The sequence below is a fragment of the Rhea pennata genome, chromosome 5 (genome assembly GCF_028389875.1).
Source record: "Rhea pennata isolate bPtePen1 chromosome 5, bPtePen1.pri, whole genome shotgun sequence".
In the NCBI taxonomy this organism is placed as follows: domain Eukaryota; kingdom Metazoa; phylum Chordata; class Aves; order Rheiformes; family Rheidae; genus Rhea; species Rhea pennata.
The window spans coordinates 42820109-42841985 of record NC_084667.1 but is presented as its reverse complement, the minus strand read 5'-3'; the positions used below and the strand labels follow the sequence as shown (position 1 = coordinate 42841985).

Genomic DNA, 21877 nt, shown 5'->3' with positions numbered 1-21877 from the left:
CAACACTATCACCCTTTTATCATAAACTCATTCTTATGTTGTCTCATCACCATCTTGTCATCAGTATTGCCTCATCATCATCATCTCTTCATCAACTTATCATGGTTATCATCTGTTTTTCTTTTCGTGGCAGTCTCTGGTCCTGTCATCATCTGATCTCACCATCATTTTCTCATAATTTCATTGTCATATCTCACTATTCTCTTGTTGTACAGTCTGTTTGGGCATCATCTTGTCATCCTTCTAATATTAAATCATGAGTCTTTTCAATGCTATCTTACCCTCTTTTTGACATCATCTTTCCAATATCTTCTTTTCATCTGGTCTTTTTGGCTTCACCTTGACATTTCTCCAACATTGCCTTGTTAATTTCTTCATCATCTGGTCTTTCTGGCATTGTCCTTTTGGCATTACGTCAGCTGGTCTCATCACAATCTGAAATTTTTATCATCTGATTGTCATTGACATGTTGCCATCTTATTGTTTCATGTCATTGTCTGTGACTCATACCTCACCATCACCATCTCCTTGTCAGGCATCACTGTCTTGTCATGTCTCCATCCTGATGCACTGGTGCCATGTCTCATCAACTTCATTGTCTCATCATTGTCTTCTCATCTCACCATCTCATTTTGTCAGTGTATCATTGTCTAGTCTTTTGGGCATCATCTCATCTTATGATTTCATCATCTTTTTTATCTCATCATCTCTTTAACACCACCTCATCATCTAACAGCCTTTTTCACATTTTCTCATAATCTTTATGGTATGATGCCATCATGTTTTTGATGCCATCTCATTGCCTTATTGATATCATCTTATCAGTATGTTGTCATTTGGTCTTTCAGGTATGATATTTCTAGCATCACCTGGTCAACATCTCATCAAAAACTGGTCTTTTCAGTATCTTATCATCAGTATTGTATCATCCGATCTCTTTTTTGAACTCATCATTTTGTCACTGTCAAGTCGTTTTGCTGTTTCAGGATTATCCAGTCTTGTCTTTATTCTATCATCATCTTGTCTCATTTCATCACTCTCTTGTTCTTATTTTTCTCTCACTGACAAGGTCTCTAAGACCTTCTGGCTTAGAGACCAGATTCAAGGAGAATAGGAACCAGCAGAGAAAGAGCACTGAGTCAAGGATCATTTCAGAAATATCGACCAATACAAATCCATGGGACAAGGCTGGATGCATCTGAGAGTGCTCTATTATCTTTGTTTTGTACAGACACTTACAGCCATAGAATAACCAATTTATCAGTATCTTTTGCAAATAGCAACATTCACATAGGGAATCAAATCTCTCTGAGATGATCAGTTACTTTCCAGATACTGACAAGAATCTCTGCTGCAACTGTCCTTGCAACAACAGCTTCAGATGGATTGAGTAAGACTCCCCTAACTGTTGTACAGTGAATTCTTAAAATCCACTGTGGATCCACAGCAATGAGCTGTGGTCTTATGTGACTGCATGCTTAGTGCATGCATGACGCTTACAAGGCATGCATCCTGCTCGAGCACCTGAAGGGTGTGTGCTGGTCAGCAAGCCAGGGAACAGTCAGCCTCCTGGGCTCCCCAGAAATGGCCCTGAGCACAGCTGAATATCCACTTGCAACCAGCTCTGCCTACACTGACACTCCTAGGACACTGACACCTCCACTTGGTAACATTATAACTTTCAATTAGACTACCTGTTTTTTTCTTTACGATTTTATACCTTCCCCTGTTGTTTTCTCTCACAACTCCTTGAGCTTCTGATGAATTCGTCTTAAGAATTCTACCTGTATTTTTAATGGTACCTTCCCCCTCCCCCTTTAAAGACTTGATGACAACTCATCAATATTTTTCTGCTGAATGAAAACTGTGCAGCAGGGCCCGATCCAGGCTACACCTTGATTCCTTAAAACACAGGCACCTGTACCTCTTGGAGGAGGGCAAAGGTTGTACAGAAGGTTAGAGAGAGGTGGTTATGCACAAGAGGAAGCCTGGACCAAAGAACAGCAGTTGCAACCAAAATAAAGGCTGAATAGGAACACTAGAGGTACGTGGTACTGGAGTCCCAGCAACAAGTATGAGGAGAAGGAAGTCATTGAAGCACCTCCCTCCCCTACAAGTTAAGAGATGGTGCTGAGGACCTGCTCTTCCAGGAGCCAAAACATTGGCAGGTATAGGCCAAACTGCCAGAACCAATATGAGCAGGTAGAGAGGCAGGAGCAGTATGAGGAGAGGACCAGGTAGGACATGGCTGCAGAGAGCAGAGTAGCACAGGGCTGACAAGAACTGCCTGCAGCCAGTGGTGAGCACACACAACTACCAAGCTGCCAGAGAAGTAAGGAGCTGCTCGCAAAGAAACTGTGCCACTGGATCCACTCAGCATCATGAAGGCTTTGCCCTCAAGGAGGCCAAAACATCCCAGGAGAGAACACAGCCCAATGTCGAGGACAGTGCAGAGGGAAGGAGAAGCTGAGCTGCAGTGGATAGGGAAGAGGATGCCAGCCCTTTCTCCTCAGAGAAAGCAAAGAGCCACAGCTCCATAGCTGCTTGCTTGGGGCAAGAGGGATCCTAGAGCAGCACATCATGCCATCTAATGTGCGACTTAGAAAGACTGCTAGACACAACACAGCCTGAGATAGGAAAACCTGAAGAAAGAGGAAGGAAGGGTTATTAAGACAAATGTGGGATTTGGCTTTGACTCAAGGACTTCCCTTTTCATCTAAAGGTCTTCCTCATTGCTACTGTCTGCAGGGTCGCTCTTTGAACACCACTAGCTGTACTGGCTAACCCTCCAGGGGCTGCAAGGGCAGCCAAGACACACAGCATGGCTATACAGCTCTCCCCATACAGCTCCGCAGGGCCCTGAGACCCACTGCTGCTGCTCCAGTGTGCCTCAGCAGTCACCAGGCAACAGCTTCCCAGGGCACGAGGTAGCTACTGGATGCACAGCAGGAGCAAGGAGATGACTATGGCCACTAAGCACACTCCAGGGGGTGTGTATGCATGCAAGCAGGTCATGTGAATGCAGTCCTACAGAAATCATTTCATTGCTTAGTCTTTCCAAGCCACAGCTTTTAAATAAATTTGCATCCTGCTCAAGCAAGGCTGCAGCCTAAAGCTTCGGGGGGGGGGGGGGGGGGGGGGGAACACACAACCCAGCACCCAGAACTTAGGTTAAGTTCAAATTTTCCATTAGAAAGGAGGAGGGGATGCAGGGGAGGGGAAAGAACCCCCCCCATACACCCCCCCCCACCCACAGTGACAGAACATTCAGCTTAACCTGTCTAAGCAGATTTTTCTAGCTGAAGAAAAGTTTTTTTTTCTGGTTCAGAATAACAAGAGGTCAGAATGATCCTAGGTTGAAACCATAATACTTGGTCTTGCACATAAAAGCATTATTAGTACATAAACATTGCATAGAATGGGTTATGAAAACAGTGCACCCACATTTGATCTTTCCAAGTGCAGTTTCACAGCTTTCTAGGTTGAGATTCTGCAAGCTGACAGAATAAGTCATGGGGCAATACTACGTCTTCAAATATCTGTACTGTCACGTACAGAAACCACAGCGATCAACTGCAAAGCACACCAGCTACAGCTGTCCAGAAATACCACCACACAGTGCTGGAGGAAAGGAGAAATATAAGCACTGATGAAGCAGTGTTCATGGCAATAGGACTTTATTCAATGTTTTTATTTTCATGCAAAAATAAAAGATTAAAATTGTAAATATTCTGTATGCTAGGGAAAATAAACCAATATGACATACAGAGAGAAAAGATATTTCTTCGCTTCTTCTCAGTTTTTGAAGATGCAAGATGTGCCACATGCAGGTTTTGTCCCAGGTGGGGAATGCCAAACTGCTGAGCTGGTGCGTTTAAAATATCGAGGTTTGTTCTTGCCAAAAATATCCTCCAGTTTAGGGCTTGCAATTAACCCAAAGAGCTGGTCAATGTTCACTGGGTGATAGTATTGGTGTAAAATAGCTTGATTAAGCTGAGATCCTATAAGAACAATCACATCAGGGAAGCAGACCCATAAGTAAGTTCAGTGCTTTGCTTAAAGGATCCTTTCCCTTAAAACTCCCAGAACTGTTACTCCTCTCCTTCCATGCCTAAAAACTGTTAAAAATCTGTGTAGAAAGCGAGATTAATTCAGTTTTTCTGCTGATTGCAAAGCTTTGCACATCTTTACACAGAACTTGTATCCATCCTCAGGCTACCAACAGTGCTTGTTTTCAAGTCGCTCTTCACACTAGAAGTATCCTAAACCCAACAACTCTATCTTGGTTTCCTTCAGGAGAATGGGCTGCTTCATTGCAGTGAGCTTCCACTTTCCTTTTCACACTCTTGGATCCAGACATGGGCCCAGAGGACTTTGGTTCAACTTCAACACAACAGCACATGCAAGAAAACAGCTCCAAGCCCCTCATCACTGAAAGCCACTGAATACTTGCACACTCTAAGGCTGCACTTTAGGGAAACTGAAATTGTACCGAGCGAATCTGGAAAGCTCCAGCTGCCTAAGGGAAAAATTAAACTAAGCAGAACCAAACTCTGTACCTACCATCAGCCCAGGCAGGGACAGGCTTCCGGGGTTCATTCTCATCATCTGTGGAGTCGTCACTGTTCAGATCCATCCCGTAATTATTTTCACTTACTTTAGGGGACCTAGATCCCTTTGGTGGCCCTAAGCAGGATGTGGAGATAGATTTCTGAAACCACAGGAAAAAAAAAAAAAAAAAAAAAAAAAAAATCAAAACACATTCATTAGAACCAAAAGCCCCAGCTTGCTGTCCTAGACAGGAGAGCTGCAACCCCGCCTGTGCAGTCTGACCCCTTGTGGGCACCTCAAAGCTTTGACAACAGCAGACAAGTAGACTGTATTAAGATCCCAGTTTTTATAGAAAGAGACTGCTAAGGTATCTAGGCAATGCCCGTACATGGAAAAGGAATCGTGAGTCAGAGGTAAATTCCCAGAGCTATATGCTGGGCAATGAACCTTACTCTAGAGGGAAGGTGGCCAAAAACAAGCTGACGGCAGACTTATCAGAGCAGATGCATCACATTCGCACTCTTTTTCATCCCTATCTCAAAAACAGAACGAGAAAGGTCAACACTTGTGCATGGAATAAATGTAATATTCCCACTTGACAGATAATTTGGATTGAGATTCCTAGTAAAACCGAGCAGTACTCAAATCTTTTTGGCCCTTTTGCTGATCCCTGCTTTGAAACCACAGCCCCCTGAAAGCCAAGCAGCAGTGCAAGACTCTGTACCATGGTAGGGACTGCAAACAGCAAAATCAAAACAGCTGCTTGCCTATCATGCAACTTTCAAGCTGCAAGGAAAAGCCTGTCACTACCTTGTCATGAAAAAGCCATGGCTCCATTTCCTTTGAAACTGCAGGTCAGAACAGTACAAGACAAAGCTCAGAAGGGACCTCCTGGATTTGTAGTGGGGAACAAGGATGCCTAGATTTCCTGATAGCCATCTGTAGTATAGAAGTACTTAGAGGTGCTGAATAGAGGACAGACCAGGAAGGCAATCCTAATTCTATGCGGTTCTTAGCATTCAATCTAAGTACAGGAATAAGGGAACACAGAAGTATAGCCACATTTATACATAAGCAAAGAACTCATTTTTTTTGAGGAAATGCCCAAGATATATCTCTAGGTGCTCCACTTTTTCATGCTTGGGTCCCCGCTCAAGTTTTTCCACAGGTTTCATGATACGTCTGGTTTTCTTTCACTAAAGCTTGGACATAAGTCACAGAATGCAGAACTCCAGCAGTAAGTGCCAGTCAGCCCCAGGGTAAGAGAGTCCAGGAAGGGGAGTCTGACAAAGGCAGTTTGGTTCTTTCTCAGGGCTGTTTGGTTGTTTATGCAGCCTCTCTCTCACCCTTCTAATTTTCATGTCTGAGTGACTCCAATTCAAACTTCTTTCTGGAGATACAAGGAGCTAAAGAGACAGATTTCACAGGGAGGCTGTGGTCAGTGTTGCTACTGTGCTACTACCGGTGCCATAGGCTAACCTGGACACCTCATGATGTGCTGCCATCATGTGGCAATTTCCTAACATCTTTTCGAAGATAAAGCACTTGCTTTTCCTTCAGGTTCCCCTGTATTGAGCACTCAGCCAAACACCTAAAAAGGACTTCCCTGTCCCTACTCTGCACAGGCTGCCATTAAAACTCCAACACCCTACACTAGACAATTTAATCTCCTGCTCTTTTCCTCCATCACTGCCTATTAATAAGTCTGCAGGCTGACACCAAAGCACAGAGGCCAGTTAGGCACCACACATCCATTTTATTTGAGGGTTCTGCTGGAACTCAGGCTCACCTTTACTGTTTTGCTCAGCCATGTGCTAGAAGCAGTAGTCACTGATTCTGGTTGCTTGCCTTTTTTCTCCTCTCCCGTCTGCTGTTGAGACTCCTGCAGACTGATTTCCTCCTGTTAAGATGCAAGAACCAAGCCATTCTTCATGCATGTTCACTTACAGAAAATAACCAGATTCTCCCTCTGGAACTGAGTCATTATCTGGGGCTCCTTGCACAAAATTCTGTCACTCTTCTTTTACAGGAAGATCTTGAGAATTTTGTTTAATAAAAAAAAATCTTCCATAGGAAGAAGAATTGCACAAAGGGACTCTTATCTTCCCTCAGATTCTATCACTAAAGTTTCCAGAACCCATACTCACCTTTACCACTTTGAGCCGTGTATTAGAAGACATGGCAATCAATTCTGATTGCTTGCCTCTCTTCTCCTGACCAAGCAGCTGCTGCAGTTCTTTTGGGCTCTCTTCTTCCTATTAAAGAGCAAAGTTTTTCACTCTATAAACTCCTTTTTCACCCAAACCACTTTACCCAAGAGTTTCTTCTTCCACTCTTCTCAGCAGGGGAAGGCAGTGCATAGCTAACAGAAGAACCAGAGCTTCAGTCACTTTGAATTAGATTCAGCTTCTCTTATCTGGAAGAGCTTTGTCATCTCTCACGCCAGTCCAGTTGCTGGCAGCACATGAGGGATTCAGACCTTTATTAAAATTAAATAGAAAAAAATACATATTTGAAAGTCATTGGTCTAGTGAACAAGAGCAGTGAGAACAAATATAGAAGGAAGAACTTAGCAGGGAGAGCATCTGGGAAGCGGACTTTTTAGTAATGAAGAAAGGCAAAAAGAAAGGTTCTGTTAATTTGTTAGGAGTGGAAAGAACACTACTGTGATATTTTGAGACAAGCAGCTTTGACTAAGCCAGAACATTCTTTCCTAACCTTGTGTAAGTACAAACGAGGTTGTGTGTAGCCATATGATATCTGCAGTTTGTTATGGGGAAATCATGTGATCCCTATACAGTAAATGAATGTAGTAAATGGATAAGGAAATTAGTAAAAGATTTTTAAAACACTGGTGAACGTTTCTTGGAACTGTTCCTCAAAGTGCCATTGTACGGCTGTCATTCATCTTGCTTCTGCAGTACTAAGGCTACAAGGCTGAGAAAGCTCGCCTGTTAACAAAAAACAATTAATTCTGACTTTAGCAATAGTTAACTCATTCTTGCACAAAAGTCAACTCCTTACAATAACATGTTTAGCTGGTTGTTGAATTCATTATACTCAGTCCTCTAATCAATTTAATAGGTAATTTAAGAACTTTAGACAGTAACACAGCACTTGGATGATTTTTTTTTCCTTCAGGATTGTTGTCCAAGTATACTAGTCCTCACTGGCTTACAAGAGAGAAGTCACTGCAAGACCACTTCAACTCCCCACCTTTATGTTTTTTCCAGTAAACACTGCCAGCTCTAGCTGTAGTGGGGGGGCCTTCTCCTTCCCTTGTTGTTTGTGATCCCTGAGAAACAAAACCATAGTTTAGTCAAGACAAAAATATTCATCATCCACTGCACTCTTAGCTTCTTACTTCAGCACCCCAAACCTTTGGTAAAGCTGAAGGTTCACACCAGTCTCCCAGTTTCAGCACCATTAATCATATCTACTGCTTTGCCATGCCTTTTGCCAAGTTCCCTCCTCTAGGGCAGGATCAGGCTAAGCCATACCTCTCCTTCACTTGTTCCACCTGGCGCTGCTCTACAAGATTCTTTAGTTCTAAGACTTTCTTCCCCCTTTCTTTCACTTCATCCTCTCTCCTTTTCTGCAGTAGTTCCTGCTGCTCAAATTCATCTTCCTCCTGAAAGAAAGAAAATCCTTGTAACCTTCCAACTCAAACAGGGAAAGACAGGAAGAGATGAGGCAAGTGATTTGAGACTGCCTGTACTTGTTAAATCCCATCTTTACCTTTCATGGCTGCCCACCAGTTGGGTAGCCTTCCCCTTCTGCCCCCATAGCTACCTCCGTACAAGACCCGCTCACCCGACTTGCTAGACAGAGATCTTGCATCACTGATGCTCTCATTCCCCCAAATCCCTGCAACTCCTGACAGCAGTGCATCTTCCTCCCACAAAGCAGAACAGTGCACGGATTCCCTGCTACTACTTCCCTTTCCTGCATGCAGGAAAGGCCTGGTGTTGCTCTTACCATCCTCAGTGCTTTCTGTTTCCGTGCATCAGCTTCTCCAGCCTTCTTTGACAGTTTTTTCTTACTCCTTTCCTCTACCACTTTCTCTTCTCGCACTTGAGAGGGGCGTACCTGAGAAAGCCAAACAGCTCTGCTCCACAGCCCCCCACAGGCACATGTTACAGCCTTTTCCACAAGGGGGAACTGGAAGATCTTACGAAGTTTGAGGCTTGTGGTCTTAATTGGGTCTTAATCAGACTGAGAGCCCAACACCCACCAAAAGGTATACAGCCATTGGTGGATTTAGCACCAGCCTAACGCAACAAGTCAACCACTTACTACAGGTCACATGAAGAGGAGCCCATCACCTAGAGTGACTGGAGAAAAGAGCACAGAGACAATTACACAGCCTCAAAATACACGCTCCAACCTTTTAAGTGATTCTCTGCAGAACTGGGGGATCTAGCAAAACCCTTGTTTCCATTTGGCCTTCAGTGCTGCTCTGACTAAACTAAGCTGCACTATGAATGAAGAATACGAAAGCTGTCCAAGTCACAGAGACAAGGCTCATTTACCTGAGCTGTCTGTCCCAGTTAAAACATTAGTACTTGCACAGCACAGCAGTGGATTAGTCAGGGTTATGCATGCTTCTGACCGCTCAGGTTTTAGGAAAGGCCAAAAGGAGCACCAGTTTCTTCATTTTCTTAAAGCTGACCCTTCCAAAGGTCACTTCAGTCCATTCCCCAAATGGGCAAAAGCTTGAGCCCATCAATTTTCGTCCTTCTTTTGAAGGAGAAGAGACTGTTCACAAGCAGATATCGTACTTCTCTCTAGAACTCATTCCCTCTGCCTTGAGCTAACATCAGTGTTTCAAGCTGCTACCAGGACTCCAGGTCAGTCACAGCCTCCCTCAGTCCTGGAGAACCTGCACTGGTATACAAAAGCAGCAGCAGACATTGTCCAAACGCAGTCAGCAATGGCTGATCCCAACATACTCTATACCTACTTGCCCTCAAAACAGGGCAAGGCTTTAAAAGGCAACAATACAAACATACACAGCGCCACCAACACGCCTAACAGTCAGGAGCATCCCTTAGTTGCCTGGTAGCTGTTGTTTCCTGCCATGCTTCTGCAACCCTCTACAAGCGTGATGGCATTGCTGCATGGCTATTGCTTTGTGCAAATGACTCACTCGCTCTAAGCATGTTGTGGCCAAATAATGCTGCCTCACCTGCAATGCCTGTTCACAGTACACAGACGAGGAATGCTGCCACATTCCTTGAATGCAGAGCACCATAAACATTGCATATCAGAACAAGAATATTTAGAGCCAGTGCAGAGGCTTGAGAACATACAGCTTACTGAGCAGAAGATTTCAAGAGTCTGTTTTAGATGCACACTTACCCACCACCTGATTAGTCACCATCAGCAGCAACCCTGCGCTTGCACTTATTATGCTTACGACAAACTAGTGGCCAGTTCGCACCCTTTCAGTTTCACAGCTCACAAGGAGGAGACATCATTGTCCCAACTGGTCTGAAGCTTGGTCAGACTTCTTACCTTTTCATCATTCTGTAAAATCCTCTGTTCCATCCGCTTTTTCTTCTCTTCTTCCATTTGTTCCACCCGCTCCCGAGCCTGCAGTGCCTTCTTTAGACGCTCTTCCCTCTTCCTGGGCAATATATGCACAAGAGAGGCCTCTTAGCTTTGTCTGCTCTGTCAGAGAGGATGATGCGGGGTACAAGGACTTGCCATGGTAACTGGGGCTCATGGCTCATTCTCTAGCATGGTAGCTTTCCAGTTCCACATGGAAACTATTATTTTGCTTGACTTGCTTTGATTGACCTAAGCTCACATCTGAACTAATTTCAGACATCAGCAGATGCTTTGCACTGATGGAGTTCTTTCTGCAGCTAGCCATGAGCAGCAGTGCCCAGGGAACATCACCTGCAGAATGGTCCTTCCAAGTGGGAGGCAGAGAAGACAGTATAATTGTGCTGTCTGCCTAGCAGGAAAGGCCTCCAACACAATTTTGTGCTAAACAAGGGAGGGAGCAAGAGGTAAGAGACCCAACTCACTGTTTCATTTCTGCTTGCCGTCGTCTCTTTTCCTCCTCCACTTTCTTTTTCCTCTGCTCCTCAGCCTCCTGCTTCTTCCTGAGGCTTTCCAGTCTTTGCCGCTCCCTCTCCTGGAGGGAGATGAATTCAGACTATATCAATTGCTGGGGCCTGTTTCTACCCTCAGGCTGCATGTGCACAGGCAGCTAGAGGTTAGGCAGCCTGCTAAACAAAGAAGTCACTGTCAAAGCTGTGATCACCCACTCATTAGAATGGGAAGTGAGTATCAGGGAAGAGACAATGCAGGTCTGGCAACAATGCTTATTCCGCTACATCGTCCGCCTAGAGCAGAAGAATCATCTAGTTTGGGAGGGAAACAACTCAGCCCTTCAGCATCACCTACTGTAGAGAATCTGTTCAGGCAAGAAAATAGCTAGCACAGCACTGCAATACATGACCTGTAGCAAACATTTCCTGCATGGGACAGTGCTACATATACCAGCAGTGGGGAGAATGGGAGAAGGTGCCCAGCACAGAGTCCTGTGCTTAAAGATCGAAAGGTTTGTTAGCAGTTCCCAGTCCCAGCAAAACACCCGCAAAGAGATCGTGCCACCTCACCACCTGGCCAGTTTACATTCTTGTGGAGAGAACAGGAGGGCTCCAGGGATGCCAGTGCAAGGGGAAAGAGCTACCAGTGCCTGTAACACAAGAAGTGGAGCCATTACAATTTTCCAGCCCCAAGGTTAAGGGTATCTTTACTTACAACAAAGTCTCCCTGTAGAGAGTGAGAGAAAAAAAAGATGATTAAGGCCTTGGAAACAGTACTGCAGTACTAGTCCCTCCTTCATAGTGCACCAACCTCATTTGCAGCAGTAGTTCCTCACCAGCACGTGGATAGGAACCCCCAGATACCACACTGCCTGTATCCCAGCCCTGCAGCAGCAGACAATTACACTGCACAAAAGAGCAGATTCCCACTGTGCAAAGATGAGCTTTGCATTTTCCTCAGGGTTCAACAGTACCACAACACAATGTTTCTGCTGACCACAGACAGACCAGTTGAGATTTCTCTGCATCTGAGAAAGATTTGAGGATTCGTGCTAAAAAACAGGTAAGTGTTTGTAGATCAACTAACCTCCCTCCCTGGGGAGGCTGAAGTAGGACTTGTGAAGCCAGTTTGTTATTAGGAGCTGCACCAATCCACAGTAGCAGACAGAAATAACATATTTATACATCCAAGTAATCAGTTTCTCTTTCCACTCCCCAAAACTTGATGCCTGCCCCCACTCCTGCCCTGCAACGGAAGGTAGGACTCTGATGCACCTTAAGATCAGGTCGAGTGGGAGTGTTGCGTTTGATGAAATTCCTTATGACACCCCCACGTCCTGTGGATCCTGGGCTTGTGAGTAGCTGGTTTCTCTGCACAGCCTGCAGGAAGTTTTTCAATGGGCGAACCACCTAAGGGGAAAAGACAGAGGAAAGTCAGTACCTGCCAGGAAAAGGGTGGCAAAAGAGGACTACGGCACCCACTCACCTTGCTAGCTGGAGAGGCAGAAGATACAGTCTGGTTTGCAGAATTCACGTGCTTGTCCTCCAAAGGGGAAAGGGCACGACCCCCTGGCTGTTGCCTGTCCCACGTAACACCCATTGCTTGCTTACAGCTTCTCGTCCTGATGGCATTAGGAAGAGGCATGTTAGGTGGCCATCACCAGCCTAAGCAAATACTTTCCCTAGTCTTGCCAAAAATCATTTCCTTCCACAGCTCACTCTGCCTGGTTGCTACCTTCAGAGGACCGGGGCCTACTGCAAACTCATCAGCCAAGTCTGTGACAAATCGTCCACTCAGAACTGAGGAGAGGAAAGGCACGCGACAACTCAGCCAAGGAAAACCCAAGCTTCAGAGCAGTAATACACTACATCACTCCTGCTCTCTCATTCTCCACTCCAGTTGTCAGCAAGAGGTCTTTGTTACAGCTGGTATTGACAACAAGATGGACATAACCCACCTAGGCTAGACAGCCTAACACACATCAATGACAGTGTTTCATTTGCTTTACAGATGCTTCAGATCCATGTCAGAACCAACTTCACTTGCATCCCCCAGCTCCAGGGAAAAAAAAAAAAACAGGGGACACTGCTTCACTGTACGGCCTGGGCTCAATTTGGCTGCAATTTGGAGGAAGGCTGCCCAGCTTGACCCATTACATGATACTGAGCATCCACATGAGAACAGAAGTTACTGCTACTCCCCTTCCTGCCCACCACCTGCAGCAAATTCACCCTGGCAAAACCAAAGAGAAGAAACAGAGGATAAAGCTAAAAGTAGCTGAAATCTCACATAAAATATGCATAACATATGCAGTGAGGAAGTCAGGTATTCCAGATACTTGCACCACATAAACAGATTTGTCACCTACTGGTGCTGCCTTCTAGAACTACTCCCAGACCACCCCCTTAAGTACCACCCAGCAAACTCACAGCTTAGATGAGAGTTAACAGTGCTATCTTAGTCAACTTTGTTTTGTGCATTATCTGCACAAAACAACGTGTCTACTCTCCAAGCCAGACCCAAGTCCTAGTCCTGAACAGTGCTCAAGAAACCATAATGGAGTCCCCAAATACTATTAGGATTTGAGCAGGTAGATTTCAAAACTACATGGATGGAGAGGAAAAAGCCCACAAATCTTTCAACCAAGTTACTTAGAAAGCCAGGTCTAAGTCCTTCCAGGCCACTCCCACTCATTCCTTCTCCCTGCAAATGCCTCATACCAGACATGTAAGGGCTTCTCCGGGAACTCAGCACTGCGGTGTTGCTCTTGGTTCTCCTTTTGGGGTTCGCTATTCATATTTACACAGCTTTCTGGGGGTGGGAGGCGAGGGGGGAAGGAAAAAAAAAGTAGTTAGCACCATATGCAAGGCATCTCGCTGCAAGGGTCTGACTTATCTCCAGCTCTCATGTACTGAGAGCCTCACTGAATGAAACTGTACTGGGAAATAAGAAACCCAGACGACTACCTTGTATGCCAGTGCTGTGTACATACCTTGCATGCATCCTTCTGAATAGGCACAACTTGTCTCACCAAAAGGACTCTAGCTACTCTTTTCTCTACTCCAGCTACAGCTTTTTAAGGGATTATGCAATTTCCACAGGGAAAAAAACAAAAAGCTTGAAGACCTCTATCTCTCTGCTTTGAGGGACATCAAATAAAAAGGACCTGTAATCCCTTACATGATGTGAACTCAAGGAGGAGAGGGATGTCAAGGTGCTATAACACAACATTCAGCTACCCAGACGACTTCAGGTTTACCAGTAATCATCTTTAAAAAGATCCCCACTCATTCATTATGCAAATTGATGTCTGACTAAAAAGCATTTATCTCAAGGCTTGGAAATATTTACATGAGGTCCTTGCTCATAGCATAGGTTTCATGCTCTCTGGAAATCAAGTTTCTCTGAAAAAAATAGCCTAGATTGGTCAGAGGTAGTTTTGTTTCCACACAAGTCCTAGATCTGCCCCCAATTCAATTACCTGTTTGATGCTCAGGGGGAGACAAGTGCTGTGCAGGAGGACTGGCAGCTTGCACACTTTTACATGAAGCAAGGAAGTTTTCAGGAGTCTGAAGGAGAAGGAAACAGGTATTCTTTTAGCATGGTTTCTCCAAAGCAACAAGGCTACCATGGACCTTGCTACCCTGAAAAAGTCAGTCACATCTGACTGTAATCCTGCTGCTAGACCAAGGCCTGCTCCTCTTTCAGAGCTGTGCTGTATATCTGTCAGTTGTCTGACTCATTTCAGTGACAGAGGTCTGTTCATAATGCACCAGCCTCTGCAGGAAAGACGACATTTGCTCAGCACTTCTCACACAGAGCAGAATACTTCACTTTGCTTGACCTGGACTCTGAAGTCAAAGCACCTCAAGGGTAATGGGCAGCTTCTACACACCTTGGAGACAGTGATTTTCTAACTACAAATACCTGAGTCTTAAAAGCAAGATAAGTCCCTTTAGTGTCTCAGCTTATGATACCACTAGGAACTTTAGATAGCCCTAAGGAACATTCACACCAGCACAAAGAACAAGGTCACTGCAGCACAGCATCCCACTGTATTACCAGGCTGCCTGCATGTGCACACAGTCCACCCTACTTGCTAAGTGGATGTCAGCTACTGCTACCTGTCCATTCCCATTGCCCCCGACACTTTTGAACCACACCAGAGAGCTGATCAGAGCCAGCCTCTCTGCTGGGTTAATTTTCACCTAAGCTGGTCAAAGATGTTTCTGCCAGCTCAAAGGAAGGGATGTGCTTCTTTGTCTTGGAAGCACTACTGACTTACACTAGCTTGTTGTGTACATAGCCTCACTGGCCCAGCAAAGCACATTAACTTGAACCGTTCTCCTGATTTTTGTAGCTCAAACCAGTCAAGCTAAGAATACACACACAACCAATTACCATGCCCAGCTGATATGCAAAAAGCACACTAAAACCTAAGAACCTGGCCAAGCTTCCTCAAACAGTCCATCTTTAAGAAGCCCTATCAAGGTACAAAAGGTCTATGCCTTCCAGAAGCCAGGGAGCCAACTGGTTGAACTAGCTTTACAAGTGAGAGAGGGGCAAGTGTTGTCCAACTGAGCAGTGCCTTCTTTTAAAATGAAAGGATGTGACAGAATAATCCTTTGGTCACATTTTATGCTTCCATGGCAATGCATTCAACCGCTCAGCAAAAGATGTTAGCTCAGGAACTGGCAGGCAAGAAGATGTACAAAAAGACAGTAAGCGAACTGCTCAAGAACCCAAGACAGACTTACCTTTTCAATCTGAGGGCTCAGTTCCAGCCCAGGTCTGTAAAAAGAAGTACCATTTTAATTATTTCAGTTCCTTGTGAAGCAGAAGAAACACTACTTTGTCCTTGGGGCATCTCTATGAGGACAACAATCAGAAGAGTGAGTTACAGGTAATGAAAGTACAATGGAGCTAGCACACGGGAGCCAAAACAGTACAGATAAGTTTAAGTATATCCAGAGAGGCACAAGTCTGTTTCAGCCAGGCCAAACATGAGTGGTGCAGCAAATTTTTCTGATGGACCATTACTGTGCATTGCTGAGCATTACATGAGTGAGTTTTGTCCCCTTCTGCAATGGTGCCATATAGTAGGCAAAACGGATGCTCCATGAGCCTCACACAGAGGGTTTTACCTGTCTACCTTCCAAGTCAGTTCACAGGCTGACCAACCTCCAGTGCCACAGCGCATCCAGAGGCCGGGAACTGCCAGCAGTCCCGCAACAGAATTCACATTTTGCCAGCCAATACCAGGCATAGTCATTTCTATCAGCTTCCCAGGTCTTCTGGCATACGGCTGGACTCTGCAGTGATCAGCCTCACTGTACTCTGAACAAGGAAGGTCTGTGCCTGACCAACACTAACTTTGAAATATCAACCAGCCCCAAGTGACACCATCACCCAGAACAGTCAATTATAAAACTAGTCCCAGATCTGTAACATAGGAGTGACCCATATAGTTTCCTTGAAGGGTTTTCTGTGGTTTCTTTCTGCCTGCTTTACAAGGTAACCTCACCTCACACTGCTGGTCACATCATCTTCCACAAATACCTCCATGGAGCTTTGACCTGGGGGAGAAAAGCACACGCAACATTAACTTGGGGATTTCTTCTGTGTGTGCTAGAGCTCAGTGCCCAGGTCTCTGTGCAGGCTCTGCTTCCAGGGAACGCACTGTCTGCTCATCCCTGCTTTCCACACCAGCCCTGTCACCCTCCCTCACGTGTCACTGTCAAATTGCTGTAGCTTGGGAAGACAGAGAACTGAAAAAGCACCTCCTCTGTCTGCAGACTGCTCCAGCTACACAAGCATGCTCATGCCTGTGTCACGCAGACATCATTTCTAAGTCAACTGACTTCAGCTTCTGCCTCTCCACACAGTTTTATGCAGAGGTTTGGTGGATTTTAGCTGATTTCACTCCCCCCCCACACACACTCCATAACACCACTTAGCTGAAACTGTTATAACAAATGCCTACAAGCAGTGTGACTCAAAGCTGACAAAACTAAATACCAAAGGCATTAGTGCTTTATTAGAAGCCAGTCTGTCTTCAGAAGCAATGATTTCAGAATGTACAAACAGCAAAACCTCCCAGAGGGTGCTGAGGGCAGGGGATATGGATTTCTGAATCTCATTTCCTCAGATGACTGTGCTATTTGGTTCTCAGTCCCACTACTCTTCCATCTTCATGCAAAAAAAACATTTAAGCTCCTTTGCCAACTTCAGCCAAATTTCACCAGGTGGAGATACTCAGTCTCTACAGCTTTTTTTTTTTTTAATTAAAGGAGTTGTCAGAAGGCACTCAGATTAAAGCCCCTCACAAGGTAATACAATAGCTTGTTCTGGTCAACCCATTACATGGCCAAACTTCACACATCACTAGAACAAGCCAAACTGCATTTTCCTTCTCACTTTCTTGGTCATCTGTGAACTATATGAGCCAGCCTCCAGTCTCCACCCCCGACTAGGTGTGCCCCTTACTCACTATAGCAAAGCAAGCAAGCACAGCCTGAGACCTGATCTGAAGATTGCACCTGAACCAGGTGGAAGCCACAAGGCCTTTTGCTGAGGAGACCAGGAGCCAGTGTTAATACAGATGAGCAGCTTCACAGCTGCCTATTCCTCAAAAAGCCTGAAAAGCTGATTTAGCCAAATGAAAATACTCAGCAGCTGAAAGGAACTTACAGCTCGCTCTGCTGGAGGCAGAGGATGATTCTCGAGCTGCTGCCTTCTTTGAAATGGCCCTGCTGATGGATCTCCGGATCATGCTTTCTCTTTTGCTGGCCAGGGAATATTTTTCTGCCAAGGAGGCCCTGTGGCTTTTATGGGGGCCACCCACAAAGCTTCGACGTCCAGAGCAATGGCGCGTTTTGGCTCTCATTGTGGTCATTTTGGTGTTGGAGTCCTGGAAAAGTACTTTTTCTAGGCCTTGAGGAGATCGATCTCCTTGGTCTGCGGCAGAATCTCCATTTCTAGCAGCCTTGGGAGTGGAGGTACTTCCTCTTCTTTTGGGGGTCTCTTCCCCCTCCCTTGCTGTCTGGCCACTAGGGACCACACTGACAGATAACACACGAGGCAGCTCAGTAATTCCAGCCCCTTTGGACTGTTCCCCTGCAACAGTCTTACAGGCCCCATGTTCAGTATCAGCCCCATCTCCCTTCCCTAACTCGACCTGAGGGCAGTCATTACAATCCGTTTTTGCAACTGGAACTTGCTCTTCAGCTGGCCATTTCCCAGTCAGTGCTGCTGGCAGTGCTGGAAGCTCTGCTTTAAAATTGGCTTGAGACCTTACCGCAGGGTTGGGTGCAGACACCTCTTCCCCCAGACTGCTGGAATTCTGGGTTTGCTCTTTGCTGTGACGTTTTTGGGAACCTGGTTTGGAAGACACTAGCTTGATACTGCTTCTCCTTCTGGATAACCTTAGACAAAAACAATAAAGTTAAAGTGATGCAGAAGTCTCCCATTCCCAAATGATTTTAGAGTAAAAAGCAGACAAACCTAAAAGTGAACCTACTGGCTTCCTCCCTCCATCACTCTCCCTCACAACTCCTCTTTTATCACGAGTTAAATGCAGGAGCTCAGTCTTGAGAGCTCCCAAATGTGCTCTGGCAGGTTTAGCTGGAGCAATTTAGAAATTACTGCTCCCCATACCTTGCAAGATATTTTTACTTGATGTTACCACTCTGTACCATAGGACATTTAGTCTTACTGTAACCATGTCTGCTATCAGCCTGGCACACTAGATTTACTCACAAATAAAAGTGGTATCACATGCACATGAACTGCAGTTGTTGAGATACCAGGACATTCACTGCTCTGTGCAGTGATCCCCAGTCCCAGGTAGGGCAGACATTAGGGGACAGTAAATTCAGACTGCCACAACTGAATCCACCCTGTTCGCCCCAAGCAAAGTACACACATCACATCCACAAAGGAAAGGATTTCGGACTGAAGATTCCCAGAAACATTTACATATCTCAGTCTCCCCCGATCAATTTTATGTGGAAATCTCCCCTAGGAACAAGATCCCACCTAGAAACAGCAGGCTATTCTGCTCTCTAACAGATTGACCAAGGTAAAATACAGATAAGCATGGAGCAGGCAGGGGCCTGGATGCTGAGAATATTCACAGCTCTCCCGCAGAGCTTGCAAACAGCTTGGAAAACAGTGATGCTGCAATACATGTAGTATCTGACAGCCCATTCCAGAAGATGACAGCAAGAAAATGTACATGTATGGTTAGGACTCTCTAATAAGTTTCTTAAATTACCTTAATTTATGAGGAAAAAAAATACCAGGCTCAGTAACTGTCTCTAGCTGTATTGCTTCAGTTAATCCTGATCAACTACAAAGGGGCTTGGGGAACTCTGGCACTGAAATCCTGCTCTCTTGCATTATGTGACTTGTCAAGAAAGGATTGATCAGCTGGACAAACCTCCTCCTCTCCTCCCCCCCCCCCCCCAAGAATAATTTCAGCACAATCAAGAGAAAGTAAGCCTCCAATGCCAAACAAACTTCGTGATGCCTACATAAAGGGTGGAGATCAGAAAAACAAAACATGATGGATAGTCAACACAAAAGCGCACACCAGGTAGAAAACACGGCTATGAAAACCCACTGCGTCAAAGCCTAGCTAAGCTAATAAGGATTCACAGTCACTGGTAGAAGATCACCAATGAGCAGTGGTTTGTCCTGCAACCAGTATTCAAGCTGATACTCTCTACCCTCAGTTCAGTCTTGGTCTCTTAAATTTCTCATTCTGACCTCTAGAAAAAAAAAGAGTGACTTAACTGGGAAATCTGAAATTAAAAATGCATTAAGAGATGAACTGGAAAAAAAAAAAACCCCAAAAAAACCCAAACATACTGAGCAGAACAGAGCAAGGGAAACAAGAGTGATCTGACCCCTCAGGATACAGCAAAGCACTGAACTTTAGTATGAACTTCCTGTTAGCGAGTGATTATCATCCTTTTGGGCATTTTGTCCCATCAGAGGGAGATTTTTTGGAAAACTAGTTTTAAGAGGACAAACACATGGAAGATTTGTCTTCTTTCAGGGAACAATCCAGCTGCTACATTTGACTTGGTAAACTAACAGAACGTTTTAAGAGCTCTCCCCACTTGCATTTGCAACATTTTCCTCTCCTGCCCTCCTTAACCACACACATACATGAACTTCCCACGCTTCCTTACTATTCTTGCTCTTCTCTCCATTCTCCATGTCTTGTTTCTGACAATCTTTCAGTTCCAACCCTTCCTGCCCAACTCCTGCGGGTTTTTCACCATGGTTTTCAAAATCTAAGCGCTTTACACACAAATAGTTCACTAGTGCCTGTCAAATCAGTAGGTTTTGGTCACATTACAGCTACTGTCCACGTGTCTACTCTCAGATCACAGTACATGTTTCTCTGAAGAGAAAGTTACCTTAACTAGCTTGCCACTGACCATGACATGAGCAGACACACAGCTAGCTACCACAAAGCAGTGACATCAGGCAAGTTATTTGGCATCAAAGTCCTCCCTGGTTATACCAGTAAATAAATTCTGCCCAACATCATTTTGCCTTTGCATCCATTTGCAGACAACTGGCTTTGGGAGGGAGAGCTTTCCTCACCTCCCAAAATAAGTAGGTCTTCTACATACTAAGCTTTAGCTTGCTTTCTAGTGATTGATATGGTGGAGTGGACATGGCATTTTTTGTGCCTAATTAGTAACAAGTCCCATTCTCAGGTTCTCAGGCAACAATACAAGATGCAGAGTGTGAAGACCAGAGCAACCCCAGGCCAGAAGGTGTATTGGAAAAAAAGGCAAGTAAACAAACAAACCTCAAAGAAATAAGAAAACAGAAACAAATATTTGCTATTCATTGTTTCTAATGAACAATTCAAAAACAGAAGTGAAGGAAACCAAGTAAACTGTCTTCCAAACATTTAGAGAAAACACAGAATGACATCTAGATATATTTATTAACTTGTGAAAATAAATTGGCTTTTGGGAGGGGGTATGGAGATTTACAACTCAATTTTGTTTCATTCTCAAATTAAAAAATTTACTTTTCATTTCCTGTTTGCTGAAGGTAACAGCCATGCAGCAGAGCCAGAGCATGAACTGACCCACGTACCTCCTCCTGGTTGGCTCCTTATTTTCATCTTTGAGAGAAGAGGACTGCCTTTTCTTGGGACGCCTCCTCTGTGATGGTGTTTTGGGCACTAATTCAGGTTCAGCCCCAAAGTTGCTGTTGGGCACACAAACGCACAAAGACAAAATAGCCTTCCCCTGCTCCCCTATCTGCCAACCATGCCACGTGCAAAGTAATGTTCATTCAATGAGGCCAGCTGGGTGAGAAATGAGTGAAGGAGGTGCAACAGCCACCAAGCCCCAAACGAGGTGCACGACACACAGCTATGCTAAACCATTTGAAAGCCAGCACCTGCTGGGCCTCACACAAGGACCAGGCCACCCTTGCACATGGATTAAGCTCATGGGGGCTGAAAGTGCTGACACCAGAGGGCTTCCTGGGGGAAGAAGAGAGGCCTCCTCAGAGGGCAGCCCACAGGGCCTACCTATCCAGCAGCCTCATGCCCTGCTCCTCAGCCTCCCGCAGCCAGGCCAAGTGCTTGTGCTTGGCATCATGGAGGAACCTGGAGAGCCTCTGTCCGCACACCTCCAGCAGCCGCATGGGACCGTCAGCCTCTGCCATGGCCTGCCTGCAGCACAGCAGGGTGGAGGTGGGTGCTGGCAGCCTGGGGCCACGCAGGAGCAGCCAGCAAGAGCCCGCTCCACACCCCTCCCCAGGGCCGGGTGCGAGGGCAGCGCTGATGCACTCCCAGGAGCCCGGCCCCGAGGCCTGAGCCCCACGGCCTCACCCCCACGAGCTCCCCGTTGGGGCCCCCTGCAACGGGGTGGGCCCCCGCGGCACAACTGCCCGCCCCTCCCCGAGGGGTCGCAGCCCCCCGGGCCGCCGCCCGCCCCGCCGCGGCGCCCTCGCGCACCCCCGCCGCCCTCCCCACCCTGCGGCCACCACGGCCGGCACCAATCAGAGCGCCCCTCCCCAGGGGGCTCTAATTGGCCAGCTCTCCTGCCCATCACCCCTCCCTTTAAAGCCACGAGCTTAGTTGCCTTCCCGTCCCTGGGCAGTCCCCGCCTCCTCAGCGGGGCCTCCCCCAGGAGCCTAGATTTTGAGCGCTCCGGTGCCTCCCGCCGGCCAATGGGAAGGGCGCGCTCGGGGCGGCTTGCAGGCGATAGGCTGGCGGGGCGGT

General features: G+C 45.9%; 1 protein-coding gene across 1 annotated transcript; it reads right to left on the bottom strand.

Moving 5' to 3' along the window:
* Nucleotides 1-3795: 3795 nt before the first annotated feature.
* On the bottom strand, nt 3796-21318 carry LOC134140797 (inner centromere protein A-like). The gene is made up of 16 exons (XM_062576373.1): nt 21182-21318; nt 20740-20853; nt 17305-18038; nt 16139-16190; nt 12100-12235; nt 11889-12023; nt 11329-11340; nt 10587-10696; nt 10069-10180; nt 8530-8640; nt 8052-8182; nt 7768-7846; nt 6699-6806; nt 6341-6451; nt 4564-4711; nt 3796-4001 (listed from the first exon to the last, which is right to left on the bottom strand). Exons 1-16 carry the CDS (start codon nt 21316-21318, stop codon nt 3796-3798), a joined length of 2436 nt encoding a protein of 811 aa, XP_062432357.1.
* Between the last annotated feature and the right edge of the window lie 559 nt (nt 21319-21877).